Raw genomic sequence first — 16,317 nt, 5'->3', positions numbered from 1 at the left:
ATCGCAGACCAAGCCAGAGGACTATACAGACAGCAGATGTGATTGGTAGGAGATTGGGTATTGTTGAAGAAGTGGAAATTACAGGGGCTCAGGAAAGCGTTATTAGGAGTCTAGGTGGTTAAGTGACTTGCATGAATTGAAACCCATTCCTGTGACCACTAAGTACCTATGAGATAGGGACTGTAGGTTTGTTCTTAAGTTGAATTTGTTTATAAGTCGGAACAGGTACATTATTTGAATAAATGCAATAAGAACAGATGTTTGTCCAAACATAATATTAGGCAGCGTGGTGTCAGTTACTGTATAAAATCCTCACTGAGAGCTAATCACAAACAAAGCAAAAAAAACTTTATGGAGCCTAGACATTCATTAACTTCTGAAGCAAGCTGTGCTTGGTATGCAAAAAGAAACAACTGCAGAGTTTGTCTTGGTCATTAAAGCGTTACAAGAGCTTGCAGAAGAGATCAGTCCTTAAATCACCCACAACCTCAGCTGTGATTAGCAAAATGTTTCTTCTGCAAGTCATGCAAACAGCCCCACTTCAAGCCTCTGTCCTGCACACAAGCAAGCAGGGAAGTCCCGTTCGAATCTAGGATTCGTCAGTATGTCAGATGTCCTTAACTCGGGGACTACCTGTATTGTGTGTATTATATTTTTGTATCATCATACACATCATACTGTGAATGGCATTTCTGAAGCTAATAAAAAGAAGTCTTGGATTTGAAAAAGAAGAAAAATTGGGCGTTGATGTATAATGCCTTTGGAAAGTCTGCATGACTTCTTGGAATGTCTTTCTGAAGAAGCTTGATGGTGAAACGCGTAAAGGACTGAAATGAGCATTCAATTGTATTTTAATGATGATTTGTATCTTTAATAGGTGTAAAATATTCTAATAAGCAATGAAATAAACTGTTATATTTAAAATTGTAATGTGTAAAAGTTCCATAAAAAACAACTTTTGAAAATAGAGAAGTATAAATTACATCATTCATGATTGTACACTGATTGTACACAAGGTAGATAACAACAGATCACTGGACATCCATCATGTTGGGTATTCGTTTTAACTAAGAATCCTAATTCATCATGATGTTTGTCACAAGTTTCATTGATGATTACGGAATGATGAGTCAGGAATTTTTCTGATATGGATCTGTCATCGCTGCGGAGAGGCTGCACATTGGTAAGTCTGTATGGATGCTTGGTGATTATGGCAGAAGCTCACCACCCATCAATGAGTTTGGTTTTGATTTAACATGCTCAGGTCAGTGTACAGTCACTGCATAATTCTTTGGAGCAAGAAGAAAAGGCTCCTTCTGCGCATGCCTGAGAGCACCCAGGAGCCTCCCGGGATGAATGACGTAGGTATTTCGGTAGGCTCTTCGGAGCATCTTGGGCATGAGCACAAAGCCTTTTTTGTGATAAGGGAAAAAATTATCGATCTCACACATGCACAGTGAGATGAGCAAGTATTTTTCCTACCTAGGTCATCTGATCTTGCGCCTGGGACCGATCAACTGCGCTGCAGGATTGAAGGTAAGTGGATTTTTTTTTTGCCTTTTTCAGTTACTTTCTCTTTAAATTGCACTTAGACAAAAAAAAAATTGATCAATGTTTAATAATAATAAAGTAATAATGTTGATAAATTACCTGCATGTGTAATGATTTCCCTGTGCATAATATTAATAATATAAATATTATCATAACACCTCTCATCCACATTGAGCGCAGGTGAGAGATTGTAACAAAGTATCAAAATTGGAGCCAGGATGCTTTGTGATTGGCTATTCTAAACTTTCCATTAGCTCCGCCCACACTGGTATACTCTGGCTATATTATAATGGAAAGTAAAACTATTATACGTTCGTTAAAAACAGCTGTGAGCGTCTCCTGCTTGTGATTGGGTGATAGCTGCCGATGGGTGGGGTTTAGTCAAGATGATGTCTTTGCTGAAATGGGCGGGGTTAGCAGTCAGTCAGCGGTGGGGTACATACAGATGGTGAGGTAAGTGGTGCTGGTGGTAACACTGGGGGTAGGTTCGGTGTGGCTGGGTGGGCAGGAGGGGGGAGGGAAGGCAGGCTGCTGTGTACTGACATGTTGTAATATGGCAGCTCTGGCTTCCTGTATCAATGTCAGAGCTGCTGACTTCTATGACTATCTGTGCGTAGGGAAGAGACAAATATGAAAGCTTCTTCTTTGTATTGATAAGCTGTATAGGACTTATGTAAAGGTAGAAAGTTTGGTCTTCATTCACATATTCTTCTAAGGAAAGGAGAATGTGATTGGCTGGCTAAACCTGTAGCAAATTACATAAGCAGGGGTAGGAGTGGGTCACATGACCAGTGGGATCAGGCACTTCGCTTTTTCACTGGAAGCCTTAAAAAGCGTGATCATCAATGAGGTATTACCTGCATGGATTTCTGGGTTGGATGTTGCAATGAATACAGTGATTATTCATGGGATTTGTGCATTAAAGTGGACCTAAACTCAACATTTTCACATAAAAGGGAAGAGAACCCTTTTATTTAAAGTAAAAATTTGTTTGTGTTTTTTTTGAGTGCAAAAAAAAGAGTGCAGTACCACCCCCTTAATTCTCGCCTAGGTGATCAAGACAGAATAGGAGTGTAGAGCCTCCTGGCATACCTATGTCATGCATCCCGGGAGGCTCTGGCTGCTCCTTCTGCACATACATGAGCATGCGCAAAAGAAACCATTTCATCCATAGGGAAAAAAAAGTTTTTTCCCAAACTACGTCACCTGATCTTATGCCTGGACAGTGCGAGATCAGGTGACATAGCAAGAAGAACTGAGAAAAAGAGAGGAGAAGATAGTGGCACGCGCCCTCCGTGCTGGACCGAAGACTGATACCGGGACAACAGGGGACCCGATGGAAGAAACCTTCTGATGAATAGACTGATCTGATTGAAGGTAAGTGTGATTTTATTGTTTTGGGTTTACTTCCGCTTTAATTGCATTTTTTTGGGATGTGCAGAATTGTAAGTGAAACACAAAAATAAAAGGGATCATGGCACCCCCATCTCTCATCCCAGGCTCAGACCTGCTTGCTAAACATCCTGGGTGGACAATGGCGCAAGGCTGTGGACACAACAAAAGTTTAGACATGATCAGCGGGGTCAAGAGAAGAACCAGAGCTACTGGCTCTTCAGGATGTTTAGCAAGTAAGATTGAGCCATGGGAACTGGGGGAAGTTTCTTCCCCTTCAAGTAACATGGCTCCCCCTGCATGTGCACCATTTAAAATTATGAATGTAGTGGTCCATGAGGTCCGAAAGGTTGGTGACCACTGTGTTAGATCATATTTTCTGTCCTGTGTGGATAGAATTTCTCTCATCAAGGTTTGTTGTCACGCAGCAATGACTGATGGTTTGGACTGACTCGTTTTCCAACTTTGTATCTAAACCAAAGAAAAGCTTTATGTTCGAAGTTTTACTTTCAAGGGTCCTCCCCTCCTCCTGTGTCACTGTCTGTATCTGCCTGTCATTTGCAACCCCTATTTAATGTACAGCGCTGCGTAATATGTTAGCGCTACATAAATCCTGTTTAATAATATGAATATTAGACCCCTGCAGGGTGAATGTCAAAGATAAAGTCTATTGATAGCATGCTCCAGGGGTAGGTTGGGACGGCCAAAGGCCTAGGGTCTTGCTCTATCATTCCTTCAATTGCTAGAGCAGGGGTGTCCAAACTTTTGCAAGGAGGGCCAGATATGGTGAGGTGAAAATGTGTGGGGGCCGACCATTCAGCAAGTACCCATGGTTAGTGTGGGCGTGGTCTGCATGGGTCCCGCACAGCACACGCCCACCAAGGTGAAGTGAGGGATTCCCTGTGCACATAGTCCGGTGTCCGTGCAGGCTCCGAGCAAAGCACATTGCCCACTATAATGACATTGGGGATTCCCTGTGAACACATGGGGACTCACGTCCTGTCGATTATGCCCACCAAGTAGCGGGCTGATAATTGCTAGGCAGTTGATCAACTCTAATGAAATATAAAATAGCTTTTTTGTACACTTGTATTTTATACTGTGGTCAACAGTGCTGGCGGGCAGCATATTATTGATTTTGACAGAGGCTGCGGGCTGGTGGAAATCTGAACACGGGCCGCAATTGGCCCCCAGGCCAGACATTGGACATGCCTGCCTTAGAGGGCTTGGCCTACCAAAAAGTTTACTACAACAGGTCCAGAGTTTTGGAGACAGCAAGTGACTCGCCAGAGGTTGTCAATGAAGGACTTGAAATCAGAGGGTTGAAGTATCTTCCCTTTCTGGATCCACAGACCATCTGCCCTTTGGAGGTCAAGACCAGGGTTGGGTGGGTGGATACGTGAGGCTTTCGTGACTTGGTCCATGGCTGACCTAATAGGTGGTGGGGGTGATGCAATAGAGCCTTTCCTTCAATATCTGGGCACATTGCAAACAGTTTTGTTCTTTTAGTTTAAATGTTAACATATTCCATCTTCTGCCATAGGGCTCGCTGAGTACCTGGTTTAAAGTTTGGCATGGGTCAACAGAGCTCCCACCAACATGAACACTCCTCCGGACAGCCCAGATCACTTCAAACACCTTCCTCCCTAAGGAACATTGTGTACATCATGGATTTGGATCCTCTTCCAGATGAAGTTCTTCTCTTGATCCTCAGCTTTGTGCCAGCAAAGGACTTGGTGCTCCACTGCCGATGTGTCAGCCATCGCTGGAAGTACTTGATTGACTCTCCCACCATCTGGAGAATGAAGTGTGAACGGATGAACAGCACGGACATCCTCAGAATGGCTGATATGTGTCACAGCATTCCCTGGCAGAGACTTTGTATAAAGGAACCTTTTTCCAGGAATTTGGTGTGCAACCCTTGTGGGACAGGTAAGACGGTTTTGTTTAAAAGTCAAAGTTAAAATCTGGTACACATATTACATTGTATTATTAATAATATTATTTAGGGCCAAATCTTTGTTTTCTGTCTTTTGGAGTATACCAGTGCAATTGATTTTCTGCTGGCATTTTGTATATTTGAATGCAGAACTGAAGTCCATTGTCTATTCTCTTCATTTTCGTTGCCACGTCTTCACCCCCACTGCTTAGTATATTTTGAACCAGGGTTCTTCCAGAGGTTGCTAGGGGTTCTTTGGGCAATGAGCAATTTGTGCCTCCCAGGGCAGTCTACATGACACTAATGATCCTGTTGGCTATCTGTAATTATGATATTTTTCCCAATGACCAGCAATGTAAGAGACGTTCTACCCACTGAGCACCACACTACTATACTGTGAGTTGTGGATATAGTAATTATAGCAGGGGTTCCCTGGAGACCTGAAGGGTATTTCAAGGGATCCCCCATGGTAAAAAGATTAAGAAACTCTGACACCTAAATTCCATCCTGAGATGCGGTAACCTCGAGGCATGCACACAAATGTTAATTTATCCCAGCACACAAACCATCCTGGAGTTGTACACTGATATATACATGTGCTGCCCAATATACAGTCTTTAGAAACAGGCCGATAAGACATGCTTGTGGCAGAAGAGTCTCCTGCACACTATAGTTCAGATTCAAAGATTATTTTTTTATTATACCTTTTTCCATTAAACTGGAACTATAATTACAAATTTAAACATTTGCAAGCAGGCAGATTTTTTTTTTATTGCAGAAGGGACAGGCTATGCAAAATTGAAGTTTTGGTTAGAGTCAGGCTTTATGTTGTTGCTCTAATTCCAAACCCACTTTCCTGTGTTTTCTGTATTATTGAGAGCTAGAATTTGGATTGTTGGTATATATTTGTTTACTTTCATCTACAGAACAACTGCAACATTGGACCTACAACAATGAAGGTGATGGCTGGGCAGTGGAAAACAATGACTCTGAAATAGAAGGAGCAGAGAGCCAGACCTGCTTTGTGACCTCCTTTCAGTAAGTGTTCAGCTCATCTGTTATTGGATATCATTCAGAACCATTTGTAACCATTCTGTATTCACTACACAGTTGGTGCGAGAAGTACCAGATCATTGATCTTGTGAAGGAGGGGTTATGGGAGCATTTCCTAGACGTTCACCAGCCAGCCATCTGCATCTCTGATTGGTAAGTTTTTTTGTCTTCAACATCAAGGAATCATCTTTTCTAACATAGTTTAATATTCATCTGTGACCTGGCTATGGACATTTATTTATTTTATTTTAAATATCCTTAACAAGTTTAATGAGCTTATAACCAGGCCTCACTTACTTTTGTAGCTGCAGCCACAGTGGAGCAATTTACAGGTAGTCCCCGGGTTACATACAAGATAAAGACTGTAAGTTTGTTCTTAAGTTGAATTCGTATGTAAGTTGGAACAGGTACATTATTTTAATATATGCAATTAGGACAGATGTTTGTCTCAAATTATTATTAGGCAGTGTGGTGTCAGTTACTGTAAAAAAACAATCCTCACTGTGAGTTAATCACAAACAATCCTAAAAAAAGAGCTGTGCTTTAATATGCAAAAAGAAACAACTGCAGAGTTTGTCTTGGTCAATAAAGACTTACAAGAGGCTGCAGAAGAGCTCAGTTTCAGTAGTGTTTAGCAAAAGCTTTCATCTTGGAAACTGTCCTGAAAACTGCCCCTCCCACCTCATCAAGTCTCTGTCCTGGACCCAAGAAAGCCCCATTCATATCTAGGAGTCGTCTGTATGTCGGATGTCCTTAACTCGGGTACTACCTGTATTTGTACAATTAACATTCACATATTTATACAATTCACAGAAATACTGCACTTTTGAGTATTTTTTTTTCAATAGCTTGTCTTTTCTCGTGGTAACATGTTGGTCAACCAAAACGTTTTTTGTAAATATTGGTTGTGGGCCTACCCTCAGTGGGTTGTCACAGAAATAGGATTACCAGTTAGCATAATCCTGGATTTTTGGGTATGCGTAGCTGTCCTGAGACCTGCATTCTATACTAAATGTGTTGAGGATTGTAACGCGAATGCCTTTTCTGCAGGTATGCTGGACGACACGACTGTGGCTATATGTATTATTTAAAGGTCCAACTGTTAGCTGTGGATAAGACTGGTGTGATCCAAGAGTTTACCAAAAGACCCGATCCTGTTCCACAGTGGAATGACACAAAATATACCCAGGTCTGTACATAGTGATCAGTTTCTCAAAGTTTACATCTGTTCTGGTCACTTGGCTTCATATTGGTACCACTTTTTAATTGTGTTTTGTGCTTTTTTGTTTTGGTTGAGCAACACAATGGACACAAATGGCTATTCCTTCATGACATAAATACAAGTCAAGTGTCAAGTGAAGATTCCACTTTTGCAACAAATACACACACAAGCCTCTAAACGCAATATTGTCTCATTGCAGGTTTACCATGAGTTCCGTGGGTATGGACCTGGGGTGCGCTATGTGAAGTTTATGCACAAAGGAAAGGACATACAGTTCTGGAAGGGATGGTACGGTGCCCGAATCACCAACTCATCAGTTACGATAAAATGTAATAACATTGAACCATGCGTTTAAAAAGAATGAGGATTTTTCCCTTTTCACTGGCTTCATACAAATATTATCCATGGTTCTTTCCCATCAGAAAAGCGTGGCATGGAGAGGTGTTAGAGCACAAGGGGAATATTACGTTTTGACATGAAGGTATTTCTGATTTGCTGCTATGGGTTCATTCACAGTTCCTGCCGTATTTGGCCTAAAGTCACTTTATTATGTATAGCAATCTTGTACTTGTGTGCTATTATTAATAGGAGTCTATTTTTTTTTTTACTATTTTTAAAAAAGCTCCCTTATTCAAGCAAAAGGGCTCACAAAATACCTGTTGTATTGTCACCATTAACCAATAATTGTGGTAAGGTCACCATTGCAAGATGTGAAAAAGTAAGTGCACCCAATGGAAATTATTACCTTTTGCAACATATTTGAATAGACCAACATTACCAGAAATTACTTCTTATTACTTCTATAGCACATTTTTCAGAAAGCCCAGTTTGTGGCTATGGGTCTGATTTATTAACTTGTAGCCTTGCAATAATATTCTTCTTAGACAGTCTGGAACTTCTACTGATTTGTTCAAACATTTTTGAACCTTTATTTAGTTGGTCTTTACCTTGACATTCTTTGTTTGTTGGTATTTTTTTAAAATAGTTAATTTTGAACAGCTATAGATTTTTTCCTGTTATATGTTTGAGGCTGTTTAAATCTTTAAAACCAACTCTTACAATAGTTACATACATGATTGCTGGGTTCTCTTTAGCATCAAGTGATTGGCTCTGTGGCTGAATTTGCTTAGACTGGCCAGTCCTTGATGAATTATTTATAATCCATTCCTCTTGTAAATTATTTTCCTTATGGTGAAATAATTGATTTTAAATAGGTTGGTGATCTTTTTAAACCCCTTGCCAGGGATGTAGGCATGGTGATCACATTCAAATCAGTATCTAAGGATTCAAAAAGACCAGTTCTACCTACCCATACGAAGAAGGTTGAAATCGCTGGCACATGATCTAGTATACCTGATTTCTTGTAAAGTGGTAATGGTGAGATGAATGTGTACATGAAAATAGACTTGTTGATTTAATTTATTATTATTATCTTTGTAGTGGATGTTATAAATGTAAAGAATAAAATATTTTTCTAACCATTATTTGATTCGCCTGAAGTCATTTGTGAAATGTTGATGAGAACAGGTCACAAAACAAATTTTCTAAAGCCTCAGCTCAAACTTGATATTCTGCTTTCCATGTAAAGGAAGTAAAGGTCAGAATACTGTGTAGGTTCCATCTCATTTACATGGTACCTAAAACTAAACATTTCTTTTTTTTTTTTCTAACATTTTCATTCTTTCCAAAGAATGCAAGCACCTTGGTACCATCATGATCAGATCAAATACACTCCTTTTACCTAAACCTGGCAATGTGATATGCAAATACTTTTTTGTTTTGACTATTAAGCTAAGAATGTGCAGAATGTAAATGACAGCTTGGCTTCACCATCTATTACAATGTTATAAACAGGACAAAAGCACTAAATTGGGGATCTTAATGGACACCAACAGACAGGCTTGTACAGAATGTGTTTGTTCCCGAGGTACTCCTATTCCCTAATTGTTCACTCAGTATGCAGTGTAAGTTATATATAAGATGAATAGGTCGTATTTAGCAGTGGTTTGTGTATACCTGAATAAAGGAAGGGGTTGACTCAAAACTCAACTGAGCTTTCATTTCATTATATTTAACTCGGTTTAATATAGCCAAGAGTATTAGAACAAAATGTGTTAAAGGTCTTGTTTTTCTTTCAAAAGCAGATGCAGCCTAGTAGAGTAGAAAAACTTGTCCCTTGCTAATAGTTGTAGCATTAGACCTGTGTTCTTTGTGTGGATTCAGAGGTCTGAAACACACAGACACACCCATAGCTGTTCAAAACCCATACTCCACACCATCAGAAATTACAGTCCAGTTATTATTATTACTACACAGTATTTATATAGCACTGACATATTAGGCAGCACTGTACAAAGTCCATAGTCATTTCACTTGCTGTGCCTCAAAGGGGCTCACAATCTAATGTCCCTACTATAGTCATTTGTCTTTATTACAGTCTAAGGTAAATATTTGGGGGGGAAGCCAATTACCCTAACTGGATGTTTTTGGAATATGGGAGGAACTGGTGTACCCTGAGGAAACCAACACAGACATGAGGAGAACCTGTAAACTCCATGCAGATAGTGTCCTGGCCGAGATTTGAATCTGGGTCCTAGAAGTGCAAAGGCAAGAATGCTAATCACTGAGCCACTGTGCTGCCCAAATAATTCCACCCTACACTTAGGATTCTTGTAGCTCTCTTGCCAGGCACAGAGAATGCTCCAAATACTCTTCTCTAGAGAATTTTTCCCTAAGAGGCCCCGTACTGTTGATCCCTGAGAGATTTACCCCAGTTGTGATAGTCTCCTGAAAGGTTAAGAGAAACATTACTGTATGGTGTATGCAGAGGAATAGCATAGCCTTGTCTATCTCAAACTCCTGAACAAGAGTGTTTTCTATGCCCCAAAAAACCAAAGGTAATCGCATGGAACATGGTGGCCCAGTGGTTAGCATTCTGGCCTTTGCAGGGCTGGGTCCCAGGTTTGTATCCCAGCAGGGCACTATCTGCATGGAGTTTGCAGGTTTTCCCCATGTCTGTGTGTGCTTCCTCCTGCATTCAAAAACATGCAGTTAGGTTAAATGGCTCCCCCCCCCCCCCCCAAATTGACCTTAGACTGTTATAAAGACATAAAACTATGGTAGGGACATGTGATTGTGAGCTGCTTTGCAGGACAGTTAGTGACATGACTATGGACTTTGTACAGCACTGGGTAATATGTTGGTGCTATATGAATGCTGTGTAGTAATAATAAAAAAGGTGTTGCTTGGACATGTTGAAAGAGGTGACACATAAACTTCCACTTCAAGCTTTTATCCCCCTCAAATCAGAAGCCTACTGGCCTGTGGGAACCAAGGAATTCCAAGCAACCAGATCGTATTTGTGTATTTTATTGTAATTTAAACCTAATGGACATCCAGAGTAGAGACATTACTGGCCACATTGCACTGGCATAACCCAAACTGGTTCTGGGTGACTCTTGTTATTTCCAGGTTTTTTAATCCTAAAACAATGCTCTTTGGAAGACAGGTATCACAATTCTAATACCATGGATGACTATGCAGCTATCCTGGACCATTTCTGCATTCAAATTACCAAGCAGCAACATAAAGAGGCAATCCTACAGCTGCTATTTCAGCATTGGGTCTTTCATTTGTTTTGCTTTATTTATCCTTTGGCTGCCATGTCAAATGATTAAAAATATACAGAATTTAATTGATAACCATTCATTATAGTTACTGTTTAATTCTTTCATTGTGTGCAGATCCCTTCTGGAAATCTGTTTGATTTGCTGCTGAAAATTCAGGGATTTTATTTAACATTCCCCCAGCATGAAGGATGGTAATTTACAAAAAAAGGCCAGAAAAGGGTTAAGGTAGAGTGTGGTTCTAAAAAAAAAAAACAACAAAAAAAACACCTATTGTAGTGCCCGTAACATGGACAATGCATGAGCAAAGCATTGGGTAGCTCAGTGGTTAGCACTCTTACCTATGTAGCACTAGGTCCCAGGTTCGAATCTTGGCCGGGACACTATCTGCATGGAGTTTGCAGGTTCTCGTGGGTTTGCTTCCACATTCCAAAAAAAAAAACATGCAGTTAGGGCAATTGGCTTACCACCAAAAAAATGCCTGTATTAATGACTTAGGACTATGGTGGGGACATTAGATTGTGAGCCTCTTTGAGGGACAGTTAATAATGTGACTATGGACTTTGTACAGCACTGCATAATAAGTTGGTGCTATATGAATACTGGGTAACAATAAAGTGTCACAGTATTTGGTTGTAAATAGTCATTTAGTAACACAAACTGTTTTTTTCTTTATTTCTTATCAGGGCACTTAAACACACCATTTGTTTCCCAAGGCCAGATGGTCAGCACAAACCCCCCTAATACAAACACATTCTTGCTTTAACTTCACATTTGGAATGTTTGTCCTTTAATGATTCCCCCACGCATGAGTGCAGTGATAAAATATCTTCCTGCCTGTTCCAGCAATCTTTGCTAATGTTGCACCTAACAGCCTTTGGAATAGTCACATAGCCTTTTCTTTAAAAGCAACTATATTGCACTATATTGCCATGGGGTGACCTGTCATTACCAGGGGGAAGATGCTCTCCGACCCTTTACTGGGGGGGCTTTCTGTGTGTGCTGGTGGGAAAGTAAGCATGGGTGTCATACATTTCTGGCTACTGCAGACTCCTAGGATCTTCAGGTCATATCTTGCAGAGAATTTTCACAATATCTGGTAAGAGAGAGAGAGAAGGAGTCAGTTCTGACAATCTGGAAAATACTTCTCTATCCCAACGGTTGAAAAAACAAAAATGGCAGCATGGGATGAGACTTGTACTTTGGGAATCACAAATGTGAAGAGAACGATGGCTTTGTATTCATGTTTAATATGAGAATTAAGGATTTAATGCAAAGGATACACAAGGTCCACCTGATAATCTTGGATGACAATCTAGTGTCTATGCCAGTGTTCTTCCAGGGTTTGCTAATGGTTTTTTGAGCAATTTGTGTCTCTGGGGTCAGTTAAACCGATACCAATGATCTTTTTGGCTATCTGTAAGGGTGACATTTTTTCCATTGGACAACAAGAGGCATTCTTCCTAGTGATCACTTCTCTAATTTATTGTGGGCTGTGGATATATAAACCACCAGAGACTCCTTGTAGACCTGAAAGTTATTTCATTGATTCCCCCATGTTAAAAAGGGGTCCCCCCTTTTCTTTACAGTTGTCCCCCAGTGTTGTTTATTGATCTGCTGTGCTGGGTCACTAAATAGCCAACATGAGCGACCCTTGTCATTTCCAAATAGCAAGTAAGCCACAAATGGGCACCTCATACCTCACCTCTCTTACTCATATAACCAAACTCTTCCTTCTGTACAGCATTCATTTGTTCTACTGACGCTAATCACTATCGGTCATTCCAAATGATAATTATGGAGTGTGTATGGGGATTTAGTCACAGATGTTTTTGACCCCCGTTGCCCGTCATCTAACCACACATGCCATGGCATAATACTATGACATAGAATAAAGTTACTTCCGTACTGCCATGTGCAGGAATGACATCATACTTAGAAATGGAGATGAAAGTGAGACCCCAGACTGTCTGCAAGTTATCAGACCCCATGTCAGTTTGGTGGTGGTGGTGAGGGGTCAATATTGGCTATGCCCCCCACTGATCACCCTGATCTGGCCAAATAAGCAGCCAAGGACACCAAGCACCACAGTCACATCACAGCACTGGATGGGTCACACAATAATGCAATCAGCCATGTTTTTTTGGACTCCATAATGTGGCCATGGATAGCAGTCAAAGAGGACCAGGGATTTAAGCCTTCTGCACTGTATCCCAAAAAAAATATTTTTTGACTTTCATTTGATTGATAAAAAGTTTCTAAATTAAAAGACTGCACGTGTGATGATTTTGTGAAATGACCCTTACCCCCGAAATCTGTGTACATTGCTCATAATCCCATCACTTCCCAGACAGAGAACTTTGTAACAAAGTATCACATTTCCTGCTTTGTGATTGGCCAGAAGAAAGATCAGAGAAAGTTCCATTGGCCCCGCCTACATTAACAGAGAGCAGGCAAGGAGAAGTTTCCGCTATACACAGCTGTGAGCGTCTCCTGCTTGTGATTGGGTGATCGCTGCCGATGGGCGGGGTTTATTGAAGACGATGTCTTTGCTGGAATGGGCGGGGTTAGCAGTCAGTCAGCGGTGGGGTACAGACAGATGGTGGGGTAAGTTGTGCTGGGGGTAACACTGGGGGTAGGTTCGGTGTGGCTGGGTGGGCAGGAGGGGGCAGGGAAGGCAGGCTGCTGTGTACTGACATGCTGTAATATGGCAGCTCTGGCTTCCTGTATCAATGTCAGAGCTGCAGACTTCTATGGCTTTATGACAAATATGAAAACACGATCTGATGTGTAGGAACTGCCCCAGGTAAGGAACAGCAGACTTATGGTAAAGGTGGAAAGTTTTGTCTTCACTCCCATGCTCTTCTATGGAAAAGGAGGAAATATTCTGATTGGCTGGCAATGAGACTGAGGACATCTTGTGATAGAACTGAAGTACTGTATGGGACAGCACTAGAGAAGAAGCCAGTATTGCAGATACATAGTAAAAAAAAAATAGCTTAAAGTTTAGCTTTATTAAACCAACTCCTGTTTGATTAATAATATTTTAGCATAGCGTATTAGATATCGGTCTCTGGGAACATCCGATTGGCTCATGGAATCAGGAAGGAATTTTTTTCCCCTGTTGGAGCAAATTGTACCAGGGTTTTTTTTTGCCTTCCTCTGGACCAACTATGTTCCGGAGACTGGTAGCTGCCTGTGTCTTCTGCTCTTTAGGCATAGTAATTGGGGTTACTGTGTAGGAACTCACGATAACGCAACAATTCAATTAGGCCAGATCCAACAATAAATACTGGCTAAGCCTACCTCTGGTAACTTTTTACATATCACTTTTACATAAACTTTTACATATCACTGACATAATAAATGTTTTATCCGGGCACATGGCAGCAGTTTTAAACATGGCCTCTTTTTTTTTTTCCTTTTAGTTTATATATTAACATATCCATCTTCTGCCTTCGGGCCCGCTGAGTACCTTGTTTAAAGTTTGGCATGGGTCAACAGAGCTCCCACCAACTAGAACACTCTTCCGGACAGCCCAGATCACTTCAAACACCTTCCTCCCTAAGGAACATTGTGTACATCATGGATTTGGATCCTCTTCCAGATGAAGTTCTTCTCTTTGTACAAGGAGTTTGGTGGTCTCTTAGGACAGGTAGGGGCGGTAGCTTAAAAACTACTCCTCACTTACCTGGAACAGGAAACAGTTCACAATGGGTATGATAAATATTTGGGGATTTGTTCATTGTTCCCTATTCAATTACATAAGTTTGTATATTTACATAACAGTTTTTATATATTTTGAATATTTTTTAATATTGTATCAAATATCCTATTGTCTTCAAAGTCTGGGTTTGTTGTAACTTAATGTTTAAAGGAATGTGGCATCAGTATTTTTATTAATAATACCTTTGGATTTCTCTCTCTTAGTGTGGTCCTACCCTATTTTTTTAAAATGCCTCTGTTGGCTGTCATTAAAAAGAGGGTGAAAATCCAAGATTACTCTTAATCTTTTTCATGAATCCTCCACAACAGCCAGTATCTCACCCCAAGCCTTATATAGATTTTATTCAAACATTGAGGAGGTGAGGGAGGGGAATTAATCTTCTTTTGATGTTTCCTGTCCCAATAATTGGAAGTCACAGTCTCTAGGTTGACTCTCATGCAAATAAATTTAACAGTAAGCATAATCCTGGATTTTAGCAGGTCTGAGGTCTGCAACTCTGCAATAAATTTGTATTCTGTATTTAATGTGTTCAGGATTGTACCATAAATGCCTTTCCTGCAGGTATACAGGACTACATGACTGTGGATATATGTATTTTTTAAGAGTCCAGCTGTTAGCTGTGGATCAGACAGCTGTGATCCAGGAGTTTACCAAAAGACCTGATCCTGTTCCCAACTTGCACGGTGTACAATATACTCAGGTCTGTACACAGAGATATATTATGTTATTTAATATATATGTTTAGATGTGTGTTAATCACACAGCCTTGTGATGGTGCATGTTTACTCTCTGGTGTGTTGTGTTTGTGCATTTGTTTTGCTGCTGAATAGCCACAAGGACTTTTATTTTATCTGCAATTCCTAATGGCTACTCCTCCATGACATAAATATAAGCAAGTGTAGGAAATGTATCTTCTGATGGCAGAAACTCTAACTACACATCCATCCCAGTAAAGATACCACTCCATATGGGTTGCAACAAGTACACTCACAAGATCCTAAATCAATATTGTATCATTGCAGGTTTATCATGAGTTCCATGGGTATGGACCTGGGGTGCGCTATGTAAAGTTTTTGCACAAAGGAAAGGACCTGAGGTTCTGGAAGGGATGGTACGGTGCCCGAATCAGCAACTCATCAGTTTTGATAAAATGGAAAAACATGGAGCCATGCATTCGAAAAGCATGAAGATTCTTCCTCATACATGCTTCATACCAATATTATCTGTGATTCCTTCTTGCCAGAAAAGCAGGACATTAAGAGGCGTTGGTGCACAAAGGGAATATTTGGTTTTGACGTTCATACCCTATATTAAACTACAGATTCTGATTTGCTGCTATGAGTTCATGCGTTTGCACTACCATTGTCCTTGGTCTAAAGCCTCTTTATTATGTATGATGAACTTTTACTTGTTTGCTATTGTCAATAAGATTCTATCATTTTTTTCTAACTGGAGCCCATTTTTTTGTGACATGTAGATTGCCTAATGTTTGGGTTCTTTTTAACATCAAATGATTGACTGAATTTGCTCAACTGGATCGTCCCTGATGAATTGGCAATTGTTTATAATTAATTCCATTTGTATAATAATTTTCTTACAGTGAATTAAAAAAGAATAAATTTTAGTAATCCTTTTTAAATCCCTTGCCAGAGATGTAGGGATCTGCAAACTTCTTTCTGAGTGCTGTACAAAGCTTGGCATGGTGACAGTATTCACATAAATATTTTAGTTGTAAACTATACACAACTAAAGGGGGTTGAAAGTGCTGGTACCTAATCTAAAATGCCTAATTTTTATTCCACAGATT

General features: G+C 40.3%; 1 protein-coding gene across 5 annotated transcripts in view; it reads left to right on the top strand.

Moving 5' to 3' along the window:
* The window catches only part of LOC140343194 (F-box only protein 27-like), a 41,347-nt gene extending 25,198 nt beyond the window's left edge, over positions 1-16,149 (top strand). The window contains exons 1-6 of one of the 5 annotated variants that reach the window (XM_072429746.1): positions 1,380-1,536; positions 4,487-4,875; positions 5,809-5,920; positions 5,993-6,088; positions 15,072-15,210; positions 15,533-16,149. In XM_072429746.1, coding sequence (XP_072285847.1) covers positions 4,518-4,875; positions 5,809-5,920; positions 5,993-6,088; positions 15,072-15,210; positions 15,533-15,697 — 870 coding nt within the window. In that variant the 5' untranslated portion in view covers positions 1,380-1,536; positions 4,487-4,517 and the 3' untranslated portion in view covers positions 15,698-16,149. Of the gene's footprint in view, positions 1-1,379; positions 1,537-2,903; positions 2,929-2,966; positions 4,876-5,808; positions 5,921-5,992; positions 6,089-6,985; positions 7,125-7,356; positions 8,640-15,071; positions 15,211-15,532 lie in introns of those variants that run through there. The other 4 variants (XM_072429747.1, XM_072429744.1, XM_072429748.1 and 1 more) reach the window with 4 other exon arrangements.
* Positions 16,150-16,317: the final 168 nt, after the last annotated feature.

Source organism: Pyxicephalus adspersus, chromosome Z, assembly GCF_032062135.1.
Source record: "Pyxicephalus adspersus chromosome Z, UCB_Pads_2.0, whole genome shotgun sequence".
NCBI lineage: Eukaryota > Metazoa > Chordata > Amphibia > Anura > Pyxicephalidae > Pyxicephalus > Pyxicephalus adspersus.
This window is presented reverse-complemented; position numbering and strand designations above follow the sequence as displayed.